Source organism: Buteo buteo, chromosome 1, assembly GCF_964188355.1.
Source record: "Buteo buteo chromosome 1, bButBut1.hap1.1, whole genome shotgun sequence".
Classification (NCBI taxonomy): domain Eukaryota; kingdom Metazoa; phylum Chordata; class Aves; order Accipitriformes; family Accipitridae; genus Buteo; species Buteo buteo.
Genome location: NC_134171.1, coordinates 13,470,495 through 13,495,943, shown reverse-complemented (window position 1 = coordinate 13,495,943; position 25,449 = coordinate 13,470,495). Strand labels below are relative to the sequence as shown.

Sequence of the window (25,449 nt, the reverse complement as noted above, 5' to 3'; positions counted from 1 at the left end):
GTCTTTTAATTCATTAACATTAAAACAAGGATCAGAAAATATCTTCTTGCTCGCAAAAAATAGAACAGGTCTGTCCCTCCTAACCCAACTGTTTACCGTCTTATGTACCAGGTCTCCCCTCCATTGCCTTGCTCAGTGAAACAAGATAAAGCTATGAAGAGGCCAACAGATTTTCTAGATGCTCTCCACAGCAAAATGGAAACGAAAGGTCTAGCGTGCTCAGAGACCACAATGGTGAGAGATGATGTTTTTACAGTTGGGTTAGTAGAGCTACAAGACCAGGAGTTAATTTTGGGAAAGCCAACAAAGATACTCTAAGGCAATGTAACCTTTACTTTGGCTGAGTGTCTATGTTGCTTTCCCAAAATTATTCAAGAACAGCTGTACAACAGGAGAGCGAGCATGCAGGACAGGACCTGACAGAGAGGAAAAAGGAGGCTTTAGGGAAAGATCTGAGGGAACAGAGGGAGGGAAGCAAAACAGTGGGAGAGCAAGGAGGAAAGAGCATAAGGAAAGGCATGATTAACAACCTGCAATGATACACGGTGAGAGGGATGCAATCTGAGTACACGATTCAGTTATATGGTATGTTCAGTTCTAATCCAGTATTTTGTGCTGCTGTTGTGCAGCTGATATTAAAACGAGGATGACAGGAGGAAGAAGATTTGTTCCACCGCCTCTGGGCCACTGATCTAACAGAAATATCCTCCTCTGGGAGAAGTCACTCCATAAAGTTCCTTTTAGTGCAGGTTACAAATATGACCCTCACCTTGATCCAAAATTGACATTAATCAGACTTCTCCTCTTGATCAGCTAGAATGTAAATGAGCATGCCTGCTTTATGCTCATGCCAAAACATGTATAACGAGAATGTGGAAATACAGAGGGTTCCTGCTGAGCAAAAAAGGTCCCAGAATGAGCTTCCTTTTATGATAATGGAAACATAGCAGTCTCCTCAAAACGGATTAAATTCTCTTTGAAGTGAACAGTATGCATAAAGAAATAGCTGCTTCATCTTCCTGAAACCATCAAGGAATTCTATAAGAAACTGAGTTTTGTAGACAACAAACTTGTAACTCACAATCTATAGCATATAGAGGACTGAATCTTATATCGTTATTTTGGATCATTTTCATATGACTTGAGGGTTCACTGCAAGAAGAAAATCATTAGTATAGTCAGATGAAGGCTACAGGGAAAAAAATTAACTGACCCACCTTTATTCAACTGCAATAGAAGACAGAGGCTTTCTTTTGAAAGCCAGACAGAATTTTCCATAACAACTTTGTAAGAAAACAGAAGTTCTCATCTTTCTTATTTCAATATATGCCGATATGATACTTCATTTTTACCGCTGTGTGGGACTTTGTTTTTTGAAATTTTTAAGCACTTTCAAAAAATAAACTTCAACATAATATATCTTCCCAAACCTGGCTGTTGCCTGTGTTTTCCACAGAGGTTTTTTCCAGCTCCTAATTTTGTCTGCATCTCACACCTACATTCTAGCCTAGTCCTAGAAAGATTCACTGACTGGTAGCTGAAATCAATAGCAATTCATAGAAGCTGCCAGGGCTTCAGTTTAGGGTAATTGATTACCGTGGTCCTGCTGAGGCTCTACACTTTTAATATAAGCATTCCTCTGAGTGCTTTCCTCTGTTAGTCATTTAGCGCACACTATTTTCATTACAAGGAGGGAACTGTGATGCTTACAAATCAAGCTCTACCAGTTTTACACTTCCTACATGGTGGTTATATCATTCCTATACCATGCGCCAGCTGAGGGAATTAATTCCAAACGGCTACATTTTTCTTCCAGGTTGTGTACATCAGGGAAGCAGGGACAGAATCAGGCCTCAGTATGCTTGATAACATCATGATGTGATTACGTCAACCTTATTATGAAAGAAAGAAGCAAGCCCTAACTTTTAAATAACCATCCACATACTCCTTTCTTCTGATTTCTTAAAGATACACCGTATGTTCTCACTATTGAATGACAGTTCTACAATAGGCATGTCACGACAGTAAGGACACCATTAGATAGGGTCCAACTTCTGAATCTCTGTCTTTCAGACCTGTCCAAGAGTCAAGGGTTTCTGGAATAGATTGTCAATAGGTTAATGGATTTGGCCTTTTCTTCAACTTCCAGTGTTTTTACCTTAGGCAGAGAGATGATCCAGTATTTATATTCTAAGTACCCCTAATAGCCACAGTGTCAACACTTTTTATCACACAGCATTTGCCCACTGCTCCACTAAAAGCACATACTACATGGGTTATATTAAAAGCCTGGAGAGTTGCAATTACATTGTCTGTACCATTTGACTCTTCTGAACCACACAAGCAGAAACTGCTGCATAAGTGTGTGCTCCTTCAAGCTGTCTTGGACCTAATATCTGCTAATGCAAGGTATTGATCCATACTTGAAAATTACTTAGTAGTACAATGTCAGCCCAATTCCCTTTTTAATTCCATGGTCTTTATAACAATGATTCTTCAGACATCATACTGGAGTTGGGAACTCTGGCAACAGTCTCACATAGGTGGTGATTTGCTGAAAATATCAATTTAAATGGCTTGATTTTGATTGGCAATAAAATGTCTCCATCAATGGTGTATAGATGGTGCCATTAAGATAGTACAAAGGCTTCTGACAGCTTTTTTTCTGTATTTTTCCTCAAACCAGGATTATGAGATACAGAAAGAGTAAAAGCTGCTATGGGCTTTTAGCTCTATGTGGAAGGCCAAGTCATAGACAATTATGTTAGGTGCTGTGCAAACACAAAGTAAAGGGATTGCTCATAACATAAAGAACAAGTACAAAGTGCATACAAAAAAGAGGTTAAGTAATGTTAACACACTTCGGTGGACTTCTGAGATTTCTTAACTCGAGGATTACAGTCTAAGTTAGATGAAAAAGAAATGTTAGTGGAAGAAGAAAAGACATGAACAGAGCTAAGAGACTGCAGTAGCAATAAACTTACCAGCTACTCAGAACTAGCCACGAAAGAGGATTTGTCCATGTTAGGTAAACAAGGTATAAAAACTAAGCTACTGTTGAGATCTAGCTCACCCAGAGATAGGATGATATATTCAGTGCATCCTCCTGTCTTATTGGTAATACACATTTATACACTGTGGATAATAAGGAGCTCTGCATGCTGGAGTGGTGCTCCCTGGGCAATGGCCTCACATTTATGCTCAGCATACCGCTGTTGGTACAAGACGGCCCATGCTCCCTCACAATGTCATATCTAAAGCTTCAGCCAGATTCATGCCTCATTTACATTTCTATTTCTGTCTTCTAACACCATAAAACTTACAAAACATGAGGAGCACAGACCGTTTAAATGTGTTTAGGAACCAAGATGTCACTGATTTAACCGGCAGCTGATAGGAACCAGAGTCCCTCAGGACTAAGGGACTAACAAGATTTGCTCAAGGCCGAACAGGAAGCCAGGGACAGAACTTAAAATACCAAAATTCTGAACCAAAGCTGCAACTTCTGGACTTTCCATCTCAAGTTTCATTTGGAATTGGAGATATTTGGCAAGAAATTAAAAATAGGATTAGGAAACATCTTCCATTCATTAAGTTCAAAGCAAAGGAGAGTCAGTAGTAGTAGTGGTGTCAATGTTTTACAGATAATGAAACTGAGGCATGAAGTGCCAAAGATTTGGCAAAGGTCAGCTTAAGGGCCAGCAAGAGCAATAGTTCTGGATTCTGCTTTAGTGGTCTCTCCCCTCCCTACCCACAGTACTCCAGGCACGCAAGCATTCACTCCGTTCTTTTCTCGGTTAGTTCTTTTGTTATTATTACATTTGTCTTTTGGATTTTTTTCCCCAGAATGCAGACCAGTCTAAAGACTCCTTCTGAATTTGACAGATCTCATTCTGATCTTTGTAACATCACAATTACTTTACATTCCTATTATGTCGATAGAAAAAATCAGAAAGCAGCAATGAAACCCCAAGTCTCCATTATGCAAATAATACCTGAAAAAAGAATCAACATCTTTTAAATGTACAGTCAAATTTTAGGAAATTGCTTTTACTGCCATACATTCAGTAAATGTCACAGACTGTGCTGTATGCGAGTTGAAGAAAAACAAGTCCAATATATAACAGAAACTGTCTATGGAGTAGCTGCAACATTTGAATAAGTGTTGAAAGCTTAGAATAGCACTGCTAGGAAAGAGAGTATTTAAAATGGTGCAAGTCATGTCCAAACTTTCTCATAGTTAGGCCTGTTCATATACATTGCACCCATTAATTTACTTAGAGAATAATGAATTTAGAAGTAGATACTGGAAAATTTTAATTTATTTAAGAGATGAACTTTTGGCTTGTTTTTTAGAACAGAACACCTGCATTTTCATCTGTAGACAGTCACATGCCTGCTTTAGCCACAACCACATGCACATTCAAATTTTCAAGAGCAAAGAAATAATTATCTGCATATACACAGCTGAAAGCAAAATTAAGTGGATGAGTCAATAGAGGAAGACCTGCCTTTGTAAATGCACATCTGTGTCTTTTCTGTGTACAGAACTCAATCGCTGAAAGGCTGCAAAGTCACATTTAGTTGATATATTTGCATATTAATTAATTATGATTTGTCTGAAACTATTGTGGGATGCTTAACGTTACATTTAGAACATAAATACCAGAAGATCCTCAGGTACATATAAATTATTAATAGAAGAGACCTATTAAGTCACCTAGCTCGGCTTCTCTTAGGCAGCACTGTTCTATGTAGTATGATAAGTGGCACCATACTAGCAAGGGTTCCAAGATAAGGGTGCAACTCCAACAAAATAAGGCAAGGATCAATTATAAACTAAAGCAATATCATCTCATCATTCACAACCCTGCTTTCCTGAAATCAATGAGATGTTTAAAAGAGAACTGAGAGGGATCTACTTGGTTTGCTGAATCCAGTCCCTGGTAGTACAAAGAAATACAACATATATAACTTCCTAAACTCCATCTTACAAGTAGCCAGGGATTTTTTCCCATATAACTTGGAAAGAAGAGATAAATGTCCCTTTTTTTTTTTTTTTTTTTTTTAAATGAATAACCTATGCACTAACATGCACTAACAGGTAATACCATCAAGAAATTTTTTCTTGATAATTATTAAAATCACATGCAGCTGAGGAAGATCTGCCTATTAAAAGGCAGACACAGAACTTCCAGCTGGAAGGTATAGACTCTTTAGACCATTTTGGTGGTGATTTTTCTTTCCCAATATGCAATTTATTCCTCCATATACCTTTCAGAAAACTCCAATACAACAGTATTTGAAGCCCAGTAGAGTAGAAAAATTACATATTTTAACTGAAGTTACAATTCAAATCACAAAGGACTCATTTTTTGCAAAATCCAGCTAGCTACAAGTGTCTTCTAGAGCATAACGCTCTCCCCTTCCCTACATGTTTGTTATGGAAGTAGTCAAATAAAAGTATCTTCAAAAATACCCAGATACTTCTGAAAAATAGGTACTTTAAAAATACCAAAAAGGCTTACATTCAGAATTTATATTGATATTTCTGACTGCAACTAACTTAGCACTGCCAAGAAATCTCAACACAAGCAATGTGAGAATGAAAATGAGGAACAGATTCCTGAGAATTTTCATAGTGAAAGTTTTCCAAATCATCTATATTAAATTATATAAGACATCTGATGAAAACCTTTTGGCAGGACTTATTATCTAGTTGCTTAATTTATATGAAAGGATTTACAAAGTGCCCATCAGCTTGGTCTCTAAGCACGGCAGAGAAATATGGATTCCAGGAGTTTGAAACACCAATATTATTCTCCAAGACAAAGGGGCTCAATATTCACAGCTGTCTGCCTGTTTGTTTGTTTGATGTGCTTTCAGAACATTGATTCCAGACAAGTCACATAGCTTGTAGTCAGTATGAAAACAGTCAAAATAGACTTATTCTTAACTCTGGTGTTGTAACTTTGTTAAAGTTAATATTGCCTTTATTTACAGACCATTTCTATTCCAAAGGCCCTAAAAGTGACCTCCCTTAACTCCTGCAATTTCACATGCAACAGTACTACTAAAGTGCAGTCCTTGCCAGTGTGTATTATAACAACAGAAAAGAGAGAAAGATCTACATTAATGAGAAGTACCCTGGCTACTTCAATAGTGAGAAAAGCTTCCACGGTCTCAGGTTTTAAAGACACACACAGAACACAAATGTACAGACTGAAAGATTTCCAATACCTGAGATGACTGTGTGAGCGTTTTTATGACACTGCTGTTCTTGTATAGAATACTCTTCAAGTTAAAAGATTTTAACCAATGAGCAAAGCAAGTTATATTTTCTTCTTCTTTATGTTAATACTCTGCGAAAGATTGTGCTTTGCAAGGTTAATTTCAAGTCCAAACTCACATGGGAACGAGAATAATTAGACTCATTTAAGAGAATTCTCCCCTCTGGCAGAGCTGATTAAATTATTTATACATTATCTTTTCGTATAATTGTACCTAAAACTGTGTGAATGGTTTTTTTGTCTAACTTTCAATAAATTTATAATACATGTTTTTCAAGTTGGATACACCACCTGCACCTGTGACAATAGAGAATGGCTCATTTTTAAAATGCTTCAATGAGAAATTAATCCAGAGGGAAACAGAAGCATGCAATTTAAAAGCTTCCACAATGACACCGTACTGATTAAAACTCATCAACTGAAGAAATAAAATTAGTAAGACAATAAATCTTGGACTGAATCCTGTTACCCATTTCCACAGGAATAACTTCATTGACTGCAGCCACATTACACTAAAATATCAATGCTAGTTAGCTGAGTATCAGCTTTGTGATGTGACCCTTTATCTGTAATTTAATATTCCTTGCTATACTTCCCAAGTCCCTCTTTGCTAAGGATCTCAGATTCTGGATAAAACCTGAAAATTCTAATGGAATAAACCACTAGGGTGAAAAAGGAAATCTGGTTGGTGGTGCTAACATTCATTTCAGCTCTATTAAGTGCTCTTCCTCTCTTCAATAGCAATAAACTTGAGAAAGCTTGAGATAATGATATTTTAAAGGGCATCCCTGGTACAAAATAGTAACTTGTTTGCTGCAATTAGAAGAATAACAGTCCCAATTAAATTGGAAAGCAAGTGGCTCTATGGAGATCTGTGAAAAGACATCTTTGCACCTATTGTAAAATTCTAAGTACTTTCTACAGTTGCACTGCCTAGATAACTCTACAAACACACGAATACAGTGAAATCCCAGTGCTGTTCTTTAGTGTACTATTAAAGAGCTCTGAAATGGCTTTTACAGGCTCGGGATTTCACACTATTCTTTATCATTTGCTGCAACTCCACTCAATTTTATTTTTCCTTTTTGCAATTCACTATACCAAGAGTATTTTAATGCCTCTGGCTATGTTTTTCCTTACCTCTGCAGCAACTAAATAATGGGTATGGGTCTCTATTTGGGGACAACTGCATTAGAAAAGACAGAGGGTTAGATAAAGAAATCCATTAAAAGGATAACATAATCACATACTTATTCATTCAAGTTGCGTATGGACAGGAGTGATAAGTGAGAATATTATGTATTCTGATTAACAAATTAATATTTTTATTAAACAATAAATCTGCAGTGCAGTAATTATCCCAAGGCTATAGCTATGCTCAAATCACCTTAAATTAACTTCTTTAAAAGCAACTTCAGAAAAAGGAAGAGACCGGTCTTTGCCAAGAATGCAAAGGCCTCAGCTATAATTAGTTTTTCACAGCCAGGCTCAACTCTTCCAATTCATTTATTTTTGGAGGACAGCTAGATAGGGAATATTTTCATAGCACTATCCATGCCCTGAAGACACCGATATCTGACACTCCAGCCATGTATTGTTTGCTTTTGCTGCAATGTACATTTCAGCTGTACGGCAGGAGGGTCTCAGTCAGTGATCCAATGCTAAAATACTGTTTAACTAGCTCTGATATCGCTCCTTTGGCTATCGGATGTGCTCTGTCATCCTGTTCTCTCTGACTGGCTGATAGTCAAATTCCTGAGATAGGAGTCAATTTATGGTGATGAGAATAGTTAAAAAGCAATTGTTTCTGGCAAGGATCATAAAGTATCCTCTGGCAAGAAACAAAACCAAAGTCTTGAAAGACCACTTTTCCAAAATCATTCATCGTTTTCAGAGCTCCCTAAATTTGGACTCCTAAAAGATGCTGATACTTCTCTGTATTTCTTGAAAGCAAATCATCCTTAAGGTCCTTATAGTCCCTACTCACACAGCCTTACTGCTCTAATTATTATATATTATTTGAATTATAGCAGTTAGTTATAAAGACTGCAATTTGCACAGATAACATATAAACACACAACTGTTCCTGCTCTGAAAAGCTTAAAAACCGTACTCAACTAAGATATTCTACAATAGGTGATAACCACATCAGAAATAATGTTGTGTCCAAACTGGACATAGTTTTTCCTCAACAGAAGCAGAAGAACCAATTCAATGCCTGTTGTAGAAGCTGCATCTATGTTAGTGTCTACAAGACAAAGTCATTTAGGCGATCCTAGAAATGCAGTTCTCTCTTGGCACTTTGCACTAGGGGGACACAGAATTTTTCTTACAAATGAGTCTGTTGAGAGTTCATGAAAGGCTCCATTTACTCGCAGGATTCTATACAGTTCAGAGATGATAACTTACAGTTACACATACTTTCCTATTTACTTATTTTATTCCTCAATTGACACTAAAAACATTTCTTGTGTGATTTTAATAAAAGAATCCCTACTGCATTCTTCCTAACAGGCAGCAAAACCACACATCAAGGACTTTCCCAGCTACCACATTTCTAAAATCCTTATTCTGGTGGTCACATGAGATATTTTGATTAAAGCTTAAAATTCTTTACTTTATGCCACATTTGACTACAGTGGTTACAAAGAACAGGTGCCTGATGCATTGTTTAATTACACACCCACAGAGCCAGCATGGTCCCCAGTCTTAGCATTCTTAGAGAATTCTTTCCTCCTGTTATATTCTTCTTAATTATTATTTATCTAGTATTACACAACCAATTAGGGTGGACCCCTACAGAATCTAAAACAGTTTAAAGAAAAACCAGGTTTTATTTGATCATTGATATCTTGTAATGCTGCTCAACAGCTCCATTAAAATGATTGGGTTTTATTCTGTTAAGAGCTGTCTTTCTCCAGTTTAATGTATAGTAAAATATTCTTTTTACAGTGCATACACAATTTGACATTGGAACTCTGCCTAGCTTTGCTTGTACACACAGGTAAGGTGTGGCATGTAATTAATATTTTAACATAAAGTTGTTACTGTACTTCATTTAAACCAGTGCAGTTTGAGGCTTAATGCTACAAACACTTTATAAAGTGAATGCAAATTGATGCATGGAAAAAATACAAAAGAGGCCAAAATGCATTTCGCTATATCTTTTTTGTCTCCGAAAATACTGATTAATTTTACTTTAGCTCTTATGTTGGCTAACAAAGATTCAGTCACCCCCCTAGTTCTTGGATCTCCTGGGATGACGCAAAAACTTGATATTTGGAAATTCAAGCTATTCTAAACCCACCTGACTACAAATCTGCATCTTGACTTCCAGTGGGGTTTATTTCAGATACCATTAGTTGTGATGAGGAAGTCCTTGCAACAACTAAAGAAAACACAAAGTGTTTTTTACTTTCATGCAATCAAGGATTTATTTCTGAATAAGCCCACCAAGATGGAAATAAAAAGAATCAGAATTTGGGTGGGTCAGCACTTTAGACAAGAAATAACATATATGTACTTTACCTTGACAGTAGCAAAACATCCTTCTTTTCTCTTCAGTAACCACTGTAGTCAGATCAAACAGTATAGTCATACTTGCTTTTCCAGGTCCACAATACTAATTGAAAAAGCCCCAAAATACTGTATGGAAGAGCCCAACTCAGGTAACCATTTAAAAACTTGATGTATTTGTTAAACTTTAAGTCAGCATGGAAAAAGCATGAAAACTCCAGTCAGATATGAAAGACATCTCAGGCCTCCCTACAAAACAGAACTTTATCCTCTAGTTTTTTGGGGCATCTGAAAAAGATGGTATGAATTGCTTATACTACTTATTGCAAAGAATCTTTCCAGAAATGAGGGTCTATTTTTCAGGATTTCAAGAATTCTCTTAAGTAACCCTTAGGCACCATCATATGCATACAGGTCAGCACTTTATTGTGGTCCCGTCAGCAGCACTTCATAAGCTTTATGCTAGAGCTTGTTCCTATTCCTGAGCCTTGGTTTATGACCTACGATCTGCTGCCCTCACATGTATGGTGCTTTGCTGACACAGAAATATTCAGCATTAGGAATAAGAATTACATAAGAACTACAGTACCTGCTGCCAATCTATTAATTACATCTTAGCAAAACTAAATACTGAACTACACCAGTTGAATGAACCTCAAGTTACCGGGTGATGTGGTACCTACAGTTGCATAGGTAATTTCAAAATAATTTATTTTTAATGCACAAATACTCTAAGCTGAAAGATCTCAAACCCAAAAATTAACAGGCAAAGTCAATGGAAACTGCCATTTTGCAGAGCTTCGAAAATCAGATCACTTAAAACCAACCTGAAATTAATCGCTAATCATTGCTAAATGGATAACCATGAATTTCCATCTAGTATAGTAATTTTTCAAATGAAAAACTTTTCCACAGTTTCAGATAAGAGTAACTTAAATGGAAAATTCTTGGGAGAGGTAAGCAGGCTTAGGTACTACAACCCTTTTCCTAAATTCATCACCAAATGATTAAATGCTAAGCATTGACAATGTAAAGATTCATTTCAGCAGACAACAAAGTTTTTGTTTCTGAATACCTTTTGCAAGGTTAGAATTGTCACATATTTTTTAAAAAACACTACATTGTTTTTCTCTGTCCATTAAAGCAAGTGATCCCTAGCAAAAAACCTCTGTTGGTGTTCAGCGAAATTCCATCCCATTGCATTCTGACAGTTAACAGATCTCTACAGAGCAAAGATACACTGACTTTTTTCCCCAAATGAAACCATTTTCCTACCATTTCTTCATCTCTGTTACCTTTTTTACAGGATTTCTCTCTCCTGAGCAGTTTGCCAATTTATCTAATGCAGAATTAGGAGTTTGGATGGAAGTAATAGAAAGTGGTATCTCACTAGGCAACATTCAGATTCTGGGGTGAAATTCCAGCAAACCTATTTGGCTTTAACAGTTTTTGTTAATTGAGTATAAAGTGGGGCTAAGACTGACTAACCTCAGAAATTTATTACAATTATTTTAATATATTTTTATTGTAAAGTACTTAATTGTGTTAAAGTATGTCAAGTGCTTCAGTAATACAGAGGAGGAAAGATCTCTATCATGACCAGTTTACAATGTAATTATCAGCAGATGAGAAATGGCAATGCAGCAAAGGACCTTATAGTTGCTACGGATACTTGATGTGAACTTCGTGTATTCACAAGTTTCATGCAATGGAATTTCTTCTTTTTTATTTTTTTTCCTTTTTCCTCTATGCACTGTTCTTCCCCATGGCTTCGCAAGATCAGATGCTGGAGCCCTTAGTCAGCATTTCTAGTAGTTTACCTCAAATTAGAGTACAATTCAACATTTATCAAAATCCACATAAAACCTCCAGTTGACAATACTCAGATGTGAGTTAGGTGTCAAAATCTTTATTTTTACTACTGTCAACTCTTATTTTTACTAGAAGGCCGGTATCCTCCTGCTGAAAAAAGTGGAGACTAAAGAGTGCATTATGTCAATCCAGAATCTAATCAGCTCATTGAATATAGCTTTTTTCCCTCAGTTATTCAAGTAGCAGTGTTTTCATGAGAAAAGCAAAGCAACCATTTCTCAATAATTACACTTTAAAAGAGCTCACCAAACCATGAAGACAGGGTACACAGTACCTCTGCAATCCTCTACTTATAACTTACAGACCTGATTTTAGCTTTGCAGACACCTTCATTCTCCTTTAAAGGAGAGAGAGAGACAACTCATGTCGGAAAAGAAAAGACTCTGGGAAGTAAACAATAAAAGAACACCACAAATTTGAGGAAAAGCTACTCAAATGTTGCTAGTAGTAACTCAGCTAGAATATGACTCCATGGTATAATATATACCTTTTAAATATATGATACAGACTGGCAGACTTTCTTGATAGAATAGGAAGTGCTAAAATGTATTACACAGAGCTCTCAAAAGAAGAGAAATAATGACTGCCATCTCTCCAAACAGGAGGTGTATGCCTGAGGAAAACAGTGCTGCAGGTGGGGGTGGCAGTAGGTTCTCATGCAGTAAAGGCATTTTTTTGAGAGCGCAGAAAATGCATCCTTGTGCACATGGCTTATGCACAGTCATCCTGGCTGAGGAATTTTTATAGAAACAACCTTATCTCACTCAAGGGCATAAATTTGCCAGCTTACAGCTCTACAAATGCCAAGACAATATTGCAGATTTGCGTTCAGTTTAGCATTCAAATGCTTAGCAGTAAGGCAGGTAACAGGAATTTGTTAAGGCTAGCTATTTTCCCCAGCCTGGGGGCTGCTCCCAGAGCACTATATATACCCCATATATGCCCTATATTCGGGTGCACGATGGGCTGCCACAGAGTTGGTCTCCATCAATGTACTATGTTTTTTTAGTTTTTCTATTTCTTTTCTTTTTTGTTGTTTACTTCTCAAGTAAATTAATTTCCCCAAGATACAGTGCCTAACGATCTGACTATCCATGATATGCTTCAAATACTGGAATACATTAGACTATGGCCCTATGGTGATTTGCTAATTAGCTTAACCCTTTGGGGACATGGAAGAAAGAATTTTTTATTAAAACAGGATAACCCTGGACTATATTGATCTGACTGAGAAATTAGTATTTTAGTCAAGATGAGTCTCAAGATGAGTACATGCTGGAAACGGTGATGTTGTTTCCATAGCAATGCCATGACAGCCTCTAGAGTGAAATAGTGTGCTACCAGGAAATGAAGGGAGTTCAAGTGCTATGAGCTACATAGTTCTGTGAGCAATCCAAATACGTTCTCATAAAGAATATTTAGTACAGCTAGATAGTCCAAAGATTGCTGCTGATGTGAAGTAAGCCTTATCAGTATGCTTCCAGCAGTCCTGTTTTCTCATTTAATACACCCAAGATGACTTATCTAAAGGCTTAAGCTACAGGCAACACTGCTAAGCCATTTCAGACCGAACATTAACAAATACAGCAACCTTTACCTCACTTCTTTTCCAGTGAAGAATATAATCTATAATTGAGGACACTGACTCTCGTTCTCCATAACACAACTAAACACATTAAACCTTTTAGTGAAGCAAAGCCTCATATGTGCAATTATTTACCAGCTGACCTTCCCCCTTCCTTTTCTCTCACCTCCTCCTCTCCCTTGCCTCCTCCTGTCCAAATGATACTGAGCAAATCTGCTCGCAAGTGGGAAGCAACGTATCGAAGTCTTGCATATTCTTCATGAAAATTTACACAGCCATAGCATAAAACTCACTTGTCTGCTTTTTACCCCAGTTAGCATTTATGCTTACACAAAAGCAAACCAGAAAACCACTAACTGTATTTTATTTGCCTACGGCTTTACCTAAGGCAAATATTCTGGTCAAATTCTGCAAAGCTGATTTAAACTATCTTTCAAAGGAGACAGAAGGAGAATTAACTTAAGATCTGCATTGCTTTGTCTTTTCATTTTCAAAGAAATGAAGAATTCTCACTGATTTGTAAAACTGCTAAAATAATGGTTATAACCCAACCGTTGTCAAATAAAATTCTACAAGACAAAGTACTTTACGTGAAAAACACCCTAGCATACCACTGCTAATCCATTCTTTCTCCAGCATTTCCCATGCAATTTGTAAAGATGTTCAAACATGAGCTGAATGTCCAGAAACTCTACCACTGTATTTGTTGTTTGTGTCATTGTCACAACCAGCCTCTTGGGTAAACAGATTGTAGTTCATTATATGTAGCAGTGCTGCCTCTGAGGGAAAGTAGAAAGACAAATACACATCACTGCCAGATCCCTTATTAACAAATGCCACTTCAAACCAAAATGTTTTCTATTTATTGTTTTAAACACATATTTCAAGGAATCAAACCTTGCATGTGAAACAGCAAGATGCTTCATTTCCATTTTGCATCTAGTAAAAAGATGTGAAGCAAGCATTTTTAAAACTGCCTGAGCTTCCTCCTGCCTGTCCCCCTAAGTGTGTTGCAGAAGGCACCAAGCCTAGCAACATTCATTTATAATTTAAACTGTTTGCTTGGCAGAATCTTTTCATCTTAATATATCTAGTCCTAATTGCAACTGGCACACCCAATGTTTTTACCAGCAGCTCATCTACTTCCAGGAGAGTTTTAAGTAACTGGGTTTTCTGTAGGACAGAAATGCAGCTTCTTTATGGGACAGATGTTGAAATCTAGTGGAAAACATGCCCCTGCAATTTTACAAGGGCTTACAGGACTCTATACGGACAAAAAGATACCTCTGGAAAGACTGATGCAAGTTTAACTTACTCATCCTGTCCTTCCAGTTATTGTGGTCTCCTGGTTAATTCACCAATATGAGTAATATGTACCTATGTCACCTTCTTTTGGAATACCTATCTCAACTTTTCTGTTTATCAAAGAATTAAGTAAAAGTAATCTGCCTGATGATCTGGCTTGTATCTAAAAGAAGCAGCAATATCTGTATCCCAATCCATGATAGAAATCCAATTATCCCAAAGTCATCCACGTAAGTATCCCAAAGACACTGCCTCAGATACAGGAAAAGTCTCTTATCCTAAAACACAGAAACACACTCTTAATTTCCCCCTCATCATCTCTCTTAGAACATACTCAGAAATTGAGCATGCTACTATAAATTGTATCATGTTTTAAGAGTTAAATCAATGATTCAGTCAGAAACTCTAGAACACTTTTTATCAGTAAATATTCAACGACAGGAGTCTGCTAATGCTTGAAACAGAGTCCATGCAGCTGTCATCGAATATAGCAGTTGAACATACAGGAGTAGAAGCAATAACATCCTAAATAGTTATTCAATCTCAAATAATTTTGCTATCCATGTTGTTCCATCAAGACATATGGCAGTAGATATGATCATAAGACTAAGTCTGTTTTTCAGCTCTTTCCTATTATACTGGTAGAATTTGAATCATCCTCACGAAATATAATGACTATTTATTTGTTTTTTAAAAACTTGTCAGAAACATTTCTCTTGGCAATCCATAGTTTATAAAACAGCTTCTAACAGAATAAAAGTCATCGCCAAAAGCAAAGACTTCTCTTGCATAAGTATTCTGGAATGTGACCTGGTTATCATACACAGACATACAGAGATTGCTGTGCTTGGTCTCACTCACTGCTCTGCTTTAGAAGAAAGAGGAGGATACACAGCAGAGGAGAACACACAGTAGCCACGTATAAAAGTGTCAAGGACAAAGACTGGAGGGTGAAGCTACAGTGAGAAGGACACTGTCAGGAGCCATGCTGCTACTCCATATAGGTGTGCTGGCAAACAATTTTCCCACTCTGTTCTCTCTTACTAAAGGATGGAAGTACAGTTGCTTGGTATCAAAGGTAGACATAGCTGGACTTTGAAGAATCACATATAAATTGGTCCTATATAAACAGTCATATTAAAGAGGGCACCATTTAGCTTGCTTAATCTAGACAGGTGAAAGACAGAAAAAGAATATGAGTTTGGAAACAAATTGAGGAGATATTCCCTACCATCCCCAGGATAAAGCCACCGGTCACTTGATCCTGCAAAGGCAGTTTTTTAAGGACATTAAGAGCTGTTTGATTTAATGAAAATGCTTCCTGTGACATTAACGTAGCATGAGTTAAGCTCCACAGATGATCTGGCCTATGAAGGAAGAAATATCAACAATCACCAGAGACAGGGAGAACACCCCATCACATTGGTGCTTTCTTTCAGGAATTTGTGCCCAGTACGACAACTTCACTTTGACGTCTAATAGTCCCTCATACAAATTATAAGGGTCTTAAAAAGAAATCACCAAAGGAACACAACATTCCGAGCTGGCCCCATGACTTATCTGTCTTCTTACTGGTCCCTTTATGTTCTGCAAAACACAGAAAAATCACTTTTCTTGGCCACATTTTCTTTTGCTCCTCCTCCAAGCCACCCTGTTGCAGTACAAGGGGCAGCCTCACAGGTGACTGGAATGATCCCACAACACAGCTTTTGGGATGATGCCAGCACTTGATACAGCAATGACTGCGTTAATCACAGACACAACTCACAGAAAGCAGCTGAGCCTTACCCCCAAACTGTGCACATCTCAGGCATTAGGGTTCTGGGAAGCAGGATGATGGAGAACAGGGGGCATGGTCAGGGTAAGGACTGACCTTTCAGCAAAACAAGGTGGAGTAGCTCAGCGTGAAATGTCTTCAGGAAATAACAGTATAGAGTATTCTAGTCAGGTGGATAATTACCATTAAGCTGGCATCAGTTTCCTATTTACTTGTCATGAACCAACTTCAAGACTTTTATTTTTCACATAAAATTCCCCGATTTTTGCAACCTCTTAGCTGTCTCTTATGATATCTGAGCATTTTCTGTTAAAAATACTGCAGGGATTCTGATAAGTAAAGGTATATTTTAAAATCTGCAGAAAAAATATTTTAAAACAGCTCTCTTAATCCCCAGTAATACTATGAACACTGACCAAGGAACCACAATAAAGGATACTGAAGCTCCTATCTGTGATTGCTAAATGCCAGAGGTTAATCCTGAGATCATCTGCTGACATGTATGTCTCACAGTCACTGTTGACAGATATTGAGTTGACATGATAGGTGTGACCATTAGCAAAGATTCTCCGGGGAGTAACTTCTACCATCAAATCCATAGGTTTCAGTACAGGCACCTGCCAAAAAAAAACAAAACACAAACCAGAAAGGGAGTAAGATTTTAAATTTGTTTTGCTAGGATGATGAGAGTTTCAATGGAGAGCAAGCATTCAAAGACTGTGACATCATAAAACTTCTTGACAGTGTATGCAAGCTGAATCTCCCCATGGATGAATTGCTGGGCAAGGCCATCCCTGCTAAGGAGGAAGGGGGAGACAGGAGAGCCAGGCAGAGCAATGGAAAGCCTGTACTGTGGGAAGGGAAGCACTGGAAAGCCTGGAGTGTGGAAGGGGAGGCACTGGCAGCTGCCACAGAACAAGCCAGTCCCACAGCAGGAGCTACTGTCCCACATATGCAGGAAGCTCTGGATCTGAAAAGCAGTGAAGTCCTGGTATTTTGCTTTTGCTAAAGCATTTGCTGTTAGTTGTAAATCACTGACAGAATTTCTTTTGCTACTTGATGTCTCTTTTAAAGAAGTCAAGTGGTGAAAATGTTATAATCTCAGCAAAACATAATAAACAAAGTCTTGGAAAACAAAGTCTTGGAAAACAAAGCCAACATGCGTATTGACATACCGTACATACACACATACTCCTGAAAAGCCAAGACCACAGACTATCACTCATCATTGCGCCCTCATTATTTCCCTTCCCTTGTCACTTCAATGTCATGCTTCAATAACTAGACACTGTCGATTTATTCCCTATTGGTAAAGCATTAAACACTGTAAGGTTGTGGTCCATGATTGGGACTATTCCATGTTGAACATGCATCAGAAACAATCTATCCACAAGATATCCACTATCAATCCACAAGATAGTTTAAAGATGAACACAGAGAAGTCAAAGCTTTGAGTTTAGCTTGCCACTAAAGGAATAAAACAATGGTTCACTCAGCCTTTGAATTCTCAGACTATAAGCAATCCAGAAAGGTTTTGTTTGCCTTATCATATAGAATAGATAAATATTCCATTAACGTTGTCATCTCTACACTTTGGAGGCTTTTTTCACAATAGACAATATTGGTTTGTTTTGAGGTGGTTTAATAATAAAGAAATATTAGCATTTATACAACATAGCCTTCCAGTTCTAACCTTTAGCCACTTCCTTTGCCAAAATACCTGGAGTGAATTCAGCCATTAAAGTCTGAGAGCAAAAATCTATTATGTTATCATACACGCTTATATGAGTTCCATGACTGCATCTGTTCAGCAGTGCAGAACCTCACATTCACTGGAGAACAGACTACTGCAAATCCCACTCTTCAGATAGGAGGTAATTCTTTTATACTACTGAAATAAAGTTGAGACTGAAATTTGGTGTGCTGTCTTTAATCTCAGTTGCTCTGAATGAAGCAAGAACAAGGTTTAACATTAATTACAAGTAGAATGCTTCCAGCACACCAGGCTAAAGAATCTTGTGTGAAAGTACGTTAAGTCATGCTGAGAGAATTTTATCAGGAAGAATAAAACTGACATAAACTGTCTAAACACATTTGTGTTGGTCACTGTACCATAAAGCATTTGTGACTTGAAAATGTGTGACAGATTCAAGAGCATTATCAGTCAGCTAAAACTTCAATGAGAATAATCATATATATGCTTAGCATTAGATACATATTTAAATCTCTTAATGAGTTAGTACCCATGACTACCTTCTTCGTGCAGAAACAACTGGATTTTGCACAAAGACAGCAGCTTACCTGCAGTGATGTTACTGTAGAAAGATCTTTAAGTTTTCCTTCTTCATCTTTTAAGTTGTACCCCTCTGGTCTCTTATCTCTTTCAGTAATTTTCCATAACTTGATTGTTTTATCTTTAAAAGAAAAGACAAACAACTGTCAGCATAGGAATTCTGAATGTGATTTCTCACCTTTCATAATACATTCCTTAAAGAAGTTTCTACACCCTGGTTTAGATAAGTCCTGTGCTGAAACAGTCTGGGTCACTTAATTTTGCACATCCAGAAAATGTTGCCAACAGAAAAAATACTCATAAAGCACATCCCATACCTTCAAACTGAGTCAGAGGTTCCTGGCAGCTGACAGACCATGTAGAGCACACACTGCTCTTGTATCCAACTTGGCAGTTTGCAGGTGGAGCAGACCAAAACCACTCAATGCTCACTGCTGAAGCTCAGTTTGACAATTTGACTTTGCAAGGAAATGATATTAAAGCCAGTTTGCTAGGTTCCTTATGAACAGCACAAGAAGAGCATGGAGTAGACAGACAGACCAATGATACCTGCCTGGCCCATTGTGGAAAAGGAATGGGCAGTGGTGTATTGGTTTAACATCAGGAGCTCCAGCAGATGAAAGGCTGTGTGAAAAATGAGACATTTCTCCCTCCTAAGGGAAAGCAGCTGAAAAATAACTAGGAAAAAAACCTGAGAGAATTGTGTTGTAAGGGTAAGAGAAAGAAGTGGGGAGAAAATTATATTAATCTCACATGGAATGGAATTAAACCTAAACTCTCCCTTTTTCATGATGGGTGAAGCATATGATGATAGCATAAGGATACCTCTTGTTTAGCAAAGAGCCTCTGAAGCCAATAAATAGAAGTGTTAAACATTTCAGATGGAGTTTGTCCTTGTTTTTGTAGTAGCTGAAGCTGCAGATTTCCCTAACATTGATCGTCCACTCCCAGTCTCGTTGTGCACCCAACCTGCCAACCCTGACACTCCCTAGGCTGAAAAATCAATGCCAACTCTTCTCCTGAAAAAACCTCTGTCCCCAAGCTTCTAACAGTTGTTTCATGCATCTGTTCATGGATCAGCCAAAGCCCTTCCAAAGCTTCTGCACTTTAGCTGCCACCACACCTGTCATTAACCTCAGTTCCTGCATCATTTCTGATTTTGTCCTGCTTTCTTCCTTTACCCCTCTTTCCCCAAGTACATAGTAGAGCAAAATTCTTGCCCCAGTGTAGCTGATCCAAATACTTCTTTCAAATGCTAGCACAAATCATTTTAAAGGCAGAATATATGAATACATGAATCACTTTGCATTTCTATAGCAACTTTAACTTTGACCTTTTTCTGTTTCAAAATCAATACCTCCACTACTCTGAATGTTTCTACTGTTATGCATCTCCTAACAATATTGATACGCTAATTTTCAAGCAACAAAAATATTACAATTGATCAATCTACAGAACAAGAGGTTAGTTCAATCTGCAACTAAAAAGCTCCATTTAAATATTCAATACATTTCATTTGTATCGGTCACATTAAGTAATTAATAAAAATACATGTAGGCCATGTCATGCACTTGGGATTTTTATTATATGTAAACAGTGCATTCCCACTTATCTATTCTAAAATTTATAAATACAGCAATTGTAAAATGAATTATAAGAAAAAACACAAACGATTTTCTGGTTTTGGACTTGACTGCTATTGATAAACCTATCCCTTTCCTGTGTGAGAACTATTTTATTAGCAGTTATCAGTAACACGTGTTGGTTTTCTTCTCCTTCATCTGCCTCTGGACTTTAAAAACTCCCTAGAAATTCTAAGCATGCTTGTATTTTGCAAAATACAGAAACATCTCTGTGAGGTTCAGTATTCATTCAGTCTCAAGGGTGTTGTGAAGTTTAAATTAATTAATGTCTGATAAGCAGTCTGAAATCCTCATATGAAAGGATCTGTATGGGCCAAATTCTGATCTACCCTATGTAGCTCACATCGAAAGTGGCCCCAATATATTCTGGTACAAAGGATACAAATGAATCCTAATAATTTATTATTATACTACAAAATCAGTTCAGTTTACCAGAAGTTTGCTAACTGCAAGTACTACAAATCCACAGTGGAATTTGAAAGCCTTGGTGGTTTCCTTCTGCCTCCGTTAATTAAGACGCTGCAATCAAAGCTTAGCTGATGACTTGTTGGTAATATGTGAACTGGGAAGGAATCAAGATCCCCTCTGAGAGAGGTGACCTATGTAGAAACAGCCTCAGACAAGTCATCCTTAGAAGGACGGAAACAGATTTGGGCAGGTGCAGACCTGTCAAGACTCATATATTAAGCATGAGATTTAGACAGACTGTCCCCTCGTGTTCCCTAACAGAGGGATGCTCCTTCCAGCAAATTTGATGGGCACTGTCTACCTGTGCCTGTGGCAAGAAAGGATGCTGTTTCACAGTTCTCATTTTTCTGACCAAAACTGTGCTTTAGATCCTAAACTACCAGAGACCAAAATATCAAAAACTGCCTTAATATACCAGGCTCAGAAATTAGTAAATATAAACCAGTACTCAAGATGTTTCTACAAGCTGCTCAACATGAGCATGTGTGACAGGTAATGCCTTCATTCTTTATAAGTTAGGGAAAATACTATTATCGCTTTTTATAGGCATGGAATTGATATACATTGTCAATGACTTCTCACAGGTAATCTGTGAGACAGCAAGGAATTCAACATGGACCTCCTGTATCCTAATGTTAAAACTATCTTTAGGAGTATTCCAAGAGGTGAATCTTCAGACTTCAACCCTTCTGTGCCAAAAAGCTAGGAATCCTCCTTGGCACACAAGAATGTTTTGTAATTCAAAGCCAAAATCCAAAGGCTATGCCAGTGGCACCACTTCTGTTCTCACCATAACGAGGTCTGCCGGGATGCTCCAGAATTAAGAAGGGGAAAAAACAGAGACCAAAGTATTTTGCCAGGTCCTGGGCTTGCTCAGTGTTGGCTGCAGCTGGATTAACCCATAGCAACACTAAGACTGATTATTTCTTCCTTTGTCCCCTCCCATATTAATATCAACCAGAAAACTGATATAAAGGTCTATTAGGACAAGTGTAAAAGCAGCATATCTGAGGATTCAGCTGTATTCCTCAGTGCTTCCAAAACCAAACTTTAAAATGAAAAGGGAGAGGTTTACTTTTAATAGTCTGCTTTTGTATCATGCACTTGGAAGAAGCCGCACCTAAAGTTATCTGAAGTAGAAGGGATATTTTGATCAAGGGAGAAGTGCAAAAGTAAACTTTCAAACTTCATAATTAGCTTAATCACTAAATTAGCACAAATCACCTAGCTATAACAGATATGTTTCATTTTAAATATTGTAAGAGTGCCTCCAAAAAGTCAAAAGACAACTTCAAGGAAAACAGACCGCAAAACATAAAATAATTTGCTATCTACTGTGAATTAATGTAAACACTATTTATTGCTATAAATTTTAACTAGAAGTAATCACTTTGCCCTAAAGTTTCAATTCCCAAAGGTGAGATTATACTATTTTTCTATCAGCAATTCCCAATTATGCACAAACTTCTAGAAGAACAAGTCTTTTCTGATCACAATGAGATCTAAGACTTAAAATTGGATATTTTTGTCTCATGCATCACCAGCAGTAATAAAGGTTGTGGGTGTCCAAATGTTTCCTAAATGACACTTCTGCATGTTAGGCTCCATTCAGTTTCTTCCTCCTATGTCACATCTGCATATCCCCTCTTAGCAATTATACTGCATTTTTTTAATCAATAGGCCTTAAGCATGTTAGAAAGATGAATCAGTATCAATATCCTATTATTATTCCTACTGCCTTCCAAAGATTTGTGTAACTCTTTAGAACTTAAATAAACCATTCTGATGATAATGAATGAAAAGAAAAAGAAATTCATCTCTCGCCTACATTCATTTACACATCTACAAAGAATAAAAGTTATGACAAACACAGCAGAGAAAATTCTAAATCCCCAGTGAAACACAGCTGCTGAGTAAGGCCATACCTTTGTCACAAAATTATTTCAGGATAGCACTGTACGTTAATAGCAAAAATGGATAGCTCTCTAAATGTCCATGGATAGTCAATAGAAAAAACCTATGACTATGAATAAAATACATAACAGATATCAGAGTCTGTATGACAGTCTTGGTAAACTCTGAAAGAGGAAATTACTAAAACAATAGATTAAAATGAACAAATATATACAGTCAGCACTAAAATGCACAAGGGCAAAATGCTGATATGTCCTATATACTCTCATCTATCTTACCATTTGTCGATAAAAGTGAGTGAGCTGCATTTTGCTGTGGTAACCACTTGATCTTGTTTATTTTTTCTTCTATTTCCAAGCTCTTCAAATAATCAAATTCAGGTTCATGGCTCTGGAAAGTGCTGTAAACATTGTACTCCCCCTGACTGTAAGGCTCATTTTTACTCTGGAGAATAAGAACAACAAAAACATGTGGTTTATGATGGCAATATATCTCCATCTCTTAGGAAAGGTGTATAAGCAGCCTTATAAATATAAAAATATTGAAAATGCAATTTCATTTCTCATTTAAAACATGATATTGACAGATTTGTTTCTACAGGAATGAAATTTCCTCTAAGTATTGAAGCAACATTTAATAAAAGGCAGAATTTTTGAAGAAATGTCAATTAGTCAGGAAAGCTTTCTACAAAAGCTACTGCAGATGGACTGAGTTTCAAAGTGAAACATGAAGGTATCACAGCAAAGGCATTGTTTTAAATGAAATGGTTCCATCAAACAGACAAAAGCTATTAAAACAATGCAGAAGTAAAACAAAAACAATCTTCTTTTTTCTTAGCTTAGAATTTGGAGCTTTGAAACAGTTTTGTTTGGGACAGCAAACTTCCCAGTAAAAGGTCCTTACCCTCTTTCACTTCCTCTCCAAAGAGGTGACATTCTGTTTTACCGAATCTTGAGCTTATAAACAAGTTTGTTAGTTAGATCCAGTTACAGTATTAAAAATAAAGCCAGGTTTTAGCAAGCTATTAAGGACTACATTGGCAACTCACATACCTCAGGTTCCCTTTGGAATATAACAACCCGACCCCCCTTGTCACCAGTAGCCAGCAGTTCTCCAGTGTGGTTGAACTCAACTGTAGAAATAATATCAGCTGGAGGGAAAAAGAGAAAAAAGGCAGATTTTAGACTGCCACTACAACACAAAGCCATTAGAAATATCAAGCACTCCACAAAAAAATGGCACAAATGAGGGATTTGAAGGAATACAGATGAATTCAACAGCAAGTCACTAATGAAAACAGGCCGCATGCCATTACAATCTGAGGTTGCTACACAACGAAATAAATGCAAACATAACGAGGCAAATTTGTGTTTCCAGCACATCTGCAGTTTGGGAGTAGAGGAGATCTCTGGAGAGGTTATGCTTCAAGAAGAGCAATCTCAGGCCACTACAAAGCTTTTTTCAGTACTGGAGATAGCAACAGCATTGGCCTCCTGCTATTTCCTCTAGCAAGGACCAACATAACATCTCAGTCCTGTTGCATGTATTATTCATTCTTCACCCTTTATGAGGGTTTTAATATAACACCCTAGCACTAGTTTTCTCAAATATGTGCTTGAACCAAGAGTGCAAAAGCAAAGTACGTGTAGTCTGTCCTACCACAGAAGAATGAAGGCAAAAACAGAACAGCTCACTGCAATGCTCCAAGAGCCCATTCAAATAATCATTTTGGGTAAATCATTTCAGCACCATAAAAATGTGTCATCGGAAGATAAAAAGATCCCAGTCTCTTCTTTTTCTAATTTTCAACAATTCCCTTTCCCTAAGCAATTGCATCAGCTTAAACAAGAAACCTCATCAAAACCTGAGGCCAGTCTTGAGTACAAATTACTATACATCCGGATGAGAAGGGAGAAAGAGACTGTACAAGCAAAAGAACTGGTTCTTCTGCTTGTATGACAGTAAATGCTAGAATCATAATCCACAGTTAATCCTACACTATTAGCATAATTTAAATTAAAATGCCTAGTGCAATAGTAAATTAAGAAGCCATCATATATACAATCACAGACAAATGTAGGGTATTACTCAGAGATTGCACGTATGAATCCTCTGTAATGATCAGTATTCACTCATCAGAAACACGGGCCAGATTTTTAGAAATGTCAGTAGTTAGCAGCTCCCATTTAGGCTTAAATAGCTGTGGTTTTCAAACATGTTCATCATCCATCAGTTTATACTGAGAACAATGAGGCAACAGTGGGCTAAGCTCTTTTGAAAACCTAGCCCCAAACGAGTTCACTAAAATTCAAAGGAATTGAAATAACAAGTGGATGTACCATTTACTTGATACATTTTATGAATTGAAAACATCTGTTCCTATTATTCTTTTAATAAACTAGCAGTTAAGTGTTAGAAAGCTTCTATTGCTAGTAGTTCTCAGCAGCAGCAGTCGTCCAAAAGTCAGATTCTTACTGGAAGGTTATAAACAATTCAACATCTAAAAAAGGAAAACTTTACCCTAATCCTGGTAAAGAAAAATATCTTTTAATGCTTTTAAGAAATCTTCACCATCAGATTGTTCTCCTGCCTAAAAAAAAACAAAACCAAACTTTCTTCTTTTTTTCCTCCACACACTACATATATAAAGGAGGAAGGGGGAATCATAAAGCATGTATGTAATTTTCTTTTTTGCTGAATAAAATGTACGGATGTGTAAACTTTAAGAAAAATGAGATATGACGACTTACAATATTTGGGGCCTGAATTAACACTTCTGAAAGTTA

General features: G+C 37.2%; 1 protein-coding gene across 6 annotated transcripts in view; it reads right to left on the bottom strand.

Annotated features, from left to right (window-relative positions):
- PPP2R2C (protein phosphatase 2 regulatory subunit Bgamma) overlaps positions 1-25,449 on the bottom strand; it is a 201,900-nt gene that overhangs the window by 35,247 nt on the left and 141,204 nt on the right. For all 6 annotated transcript variants that reach the window (XM_075040841.1, XM_075040849.1, XM_075040868.1 and 3 more), the window contains 4 exons: positions 23,716-23,813; positions 22,942-23,107; positions 18,647-18,759; positions 16,785-16,962 (listed from right to left, as the gene is read on the bottom strand). In XM_075040841.1, the coding sequence (XP_074896942.1) occupies positions 16,785-16,962; positions 18,647-18,759; positions 22,942-23,107; positions 23,716-23,813 (555 nt within the window). The remainder of the gene's footprint in view (positions 1-16,784; positions 16,963-18,646; positions 18,760-22,941; positions 23,108-23,715; positions 23,814-25,449) is intronic.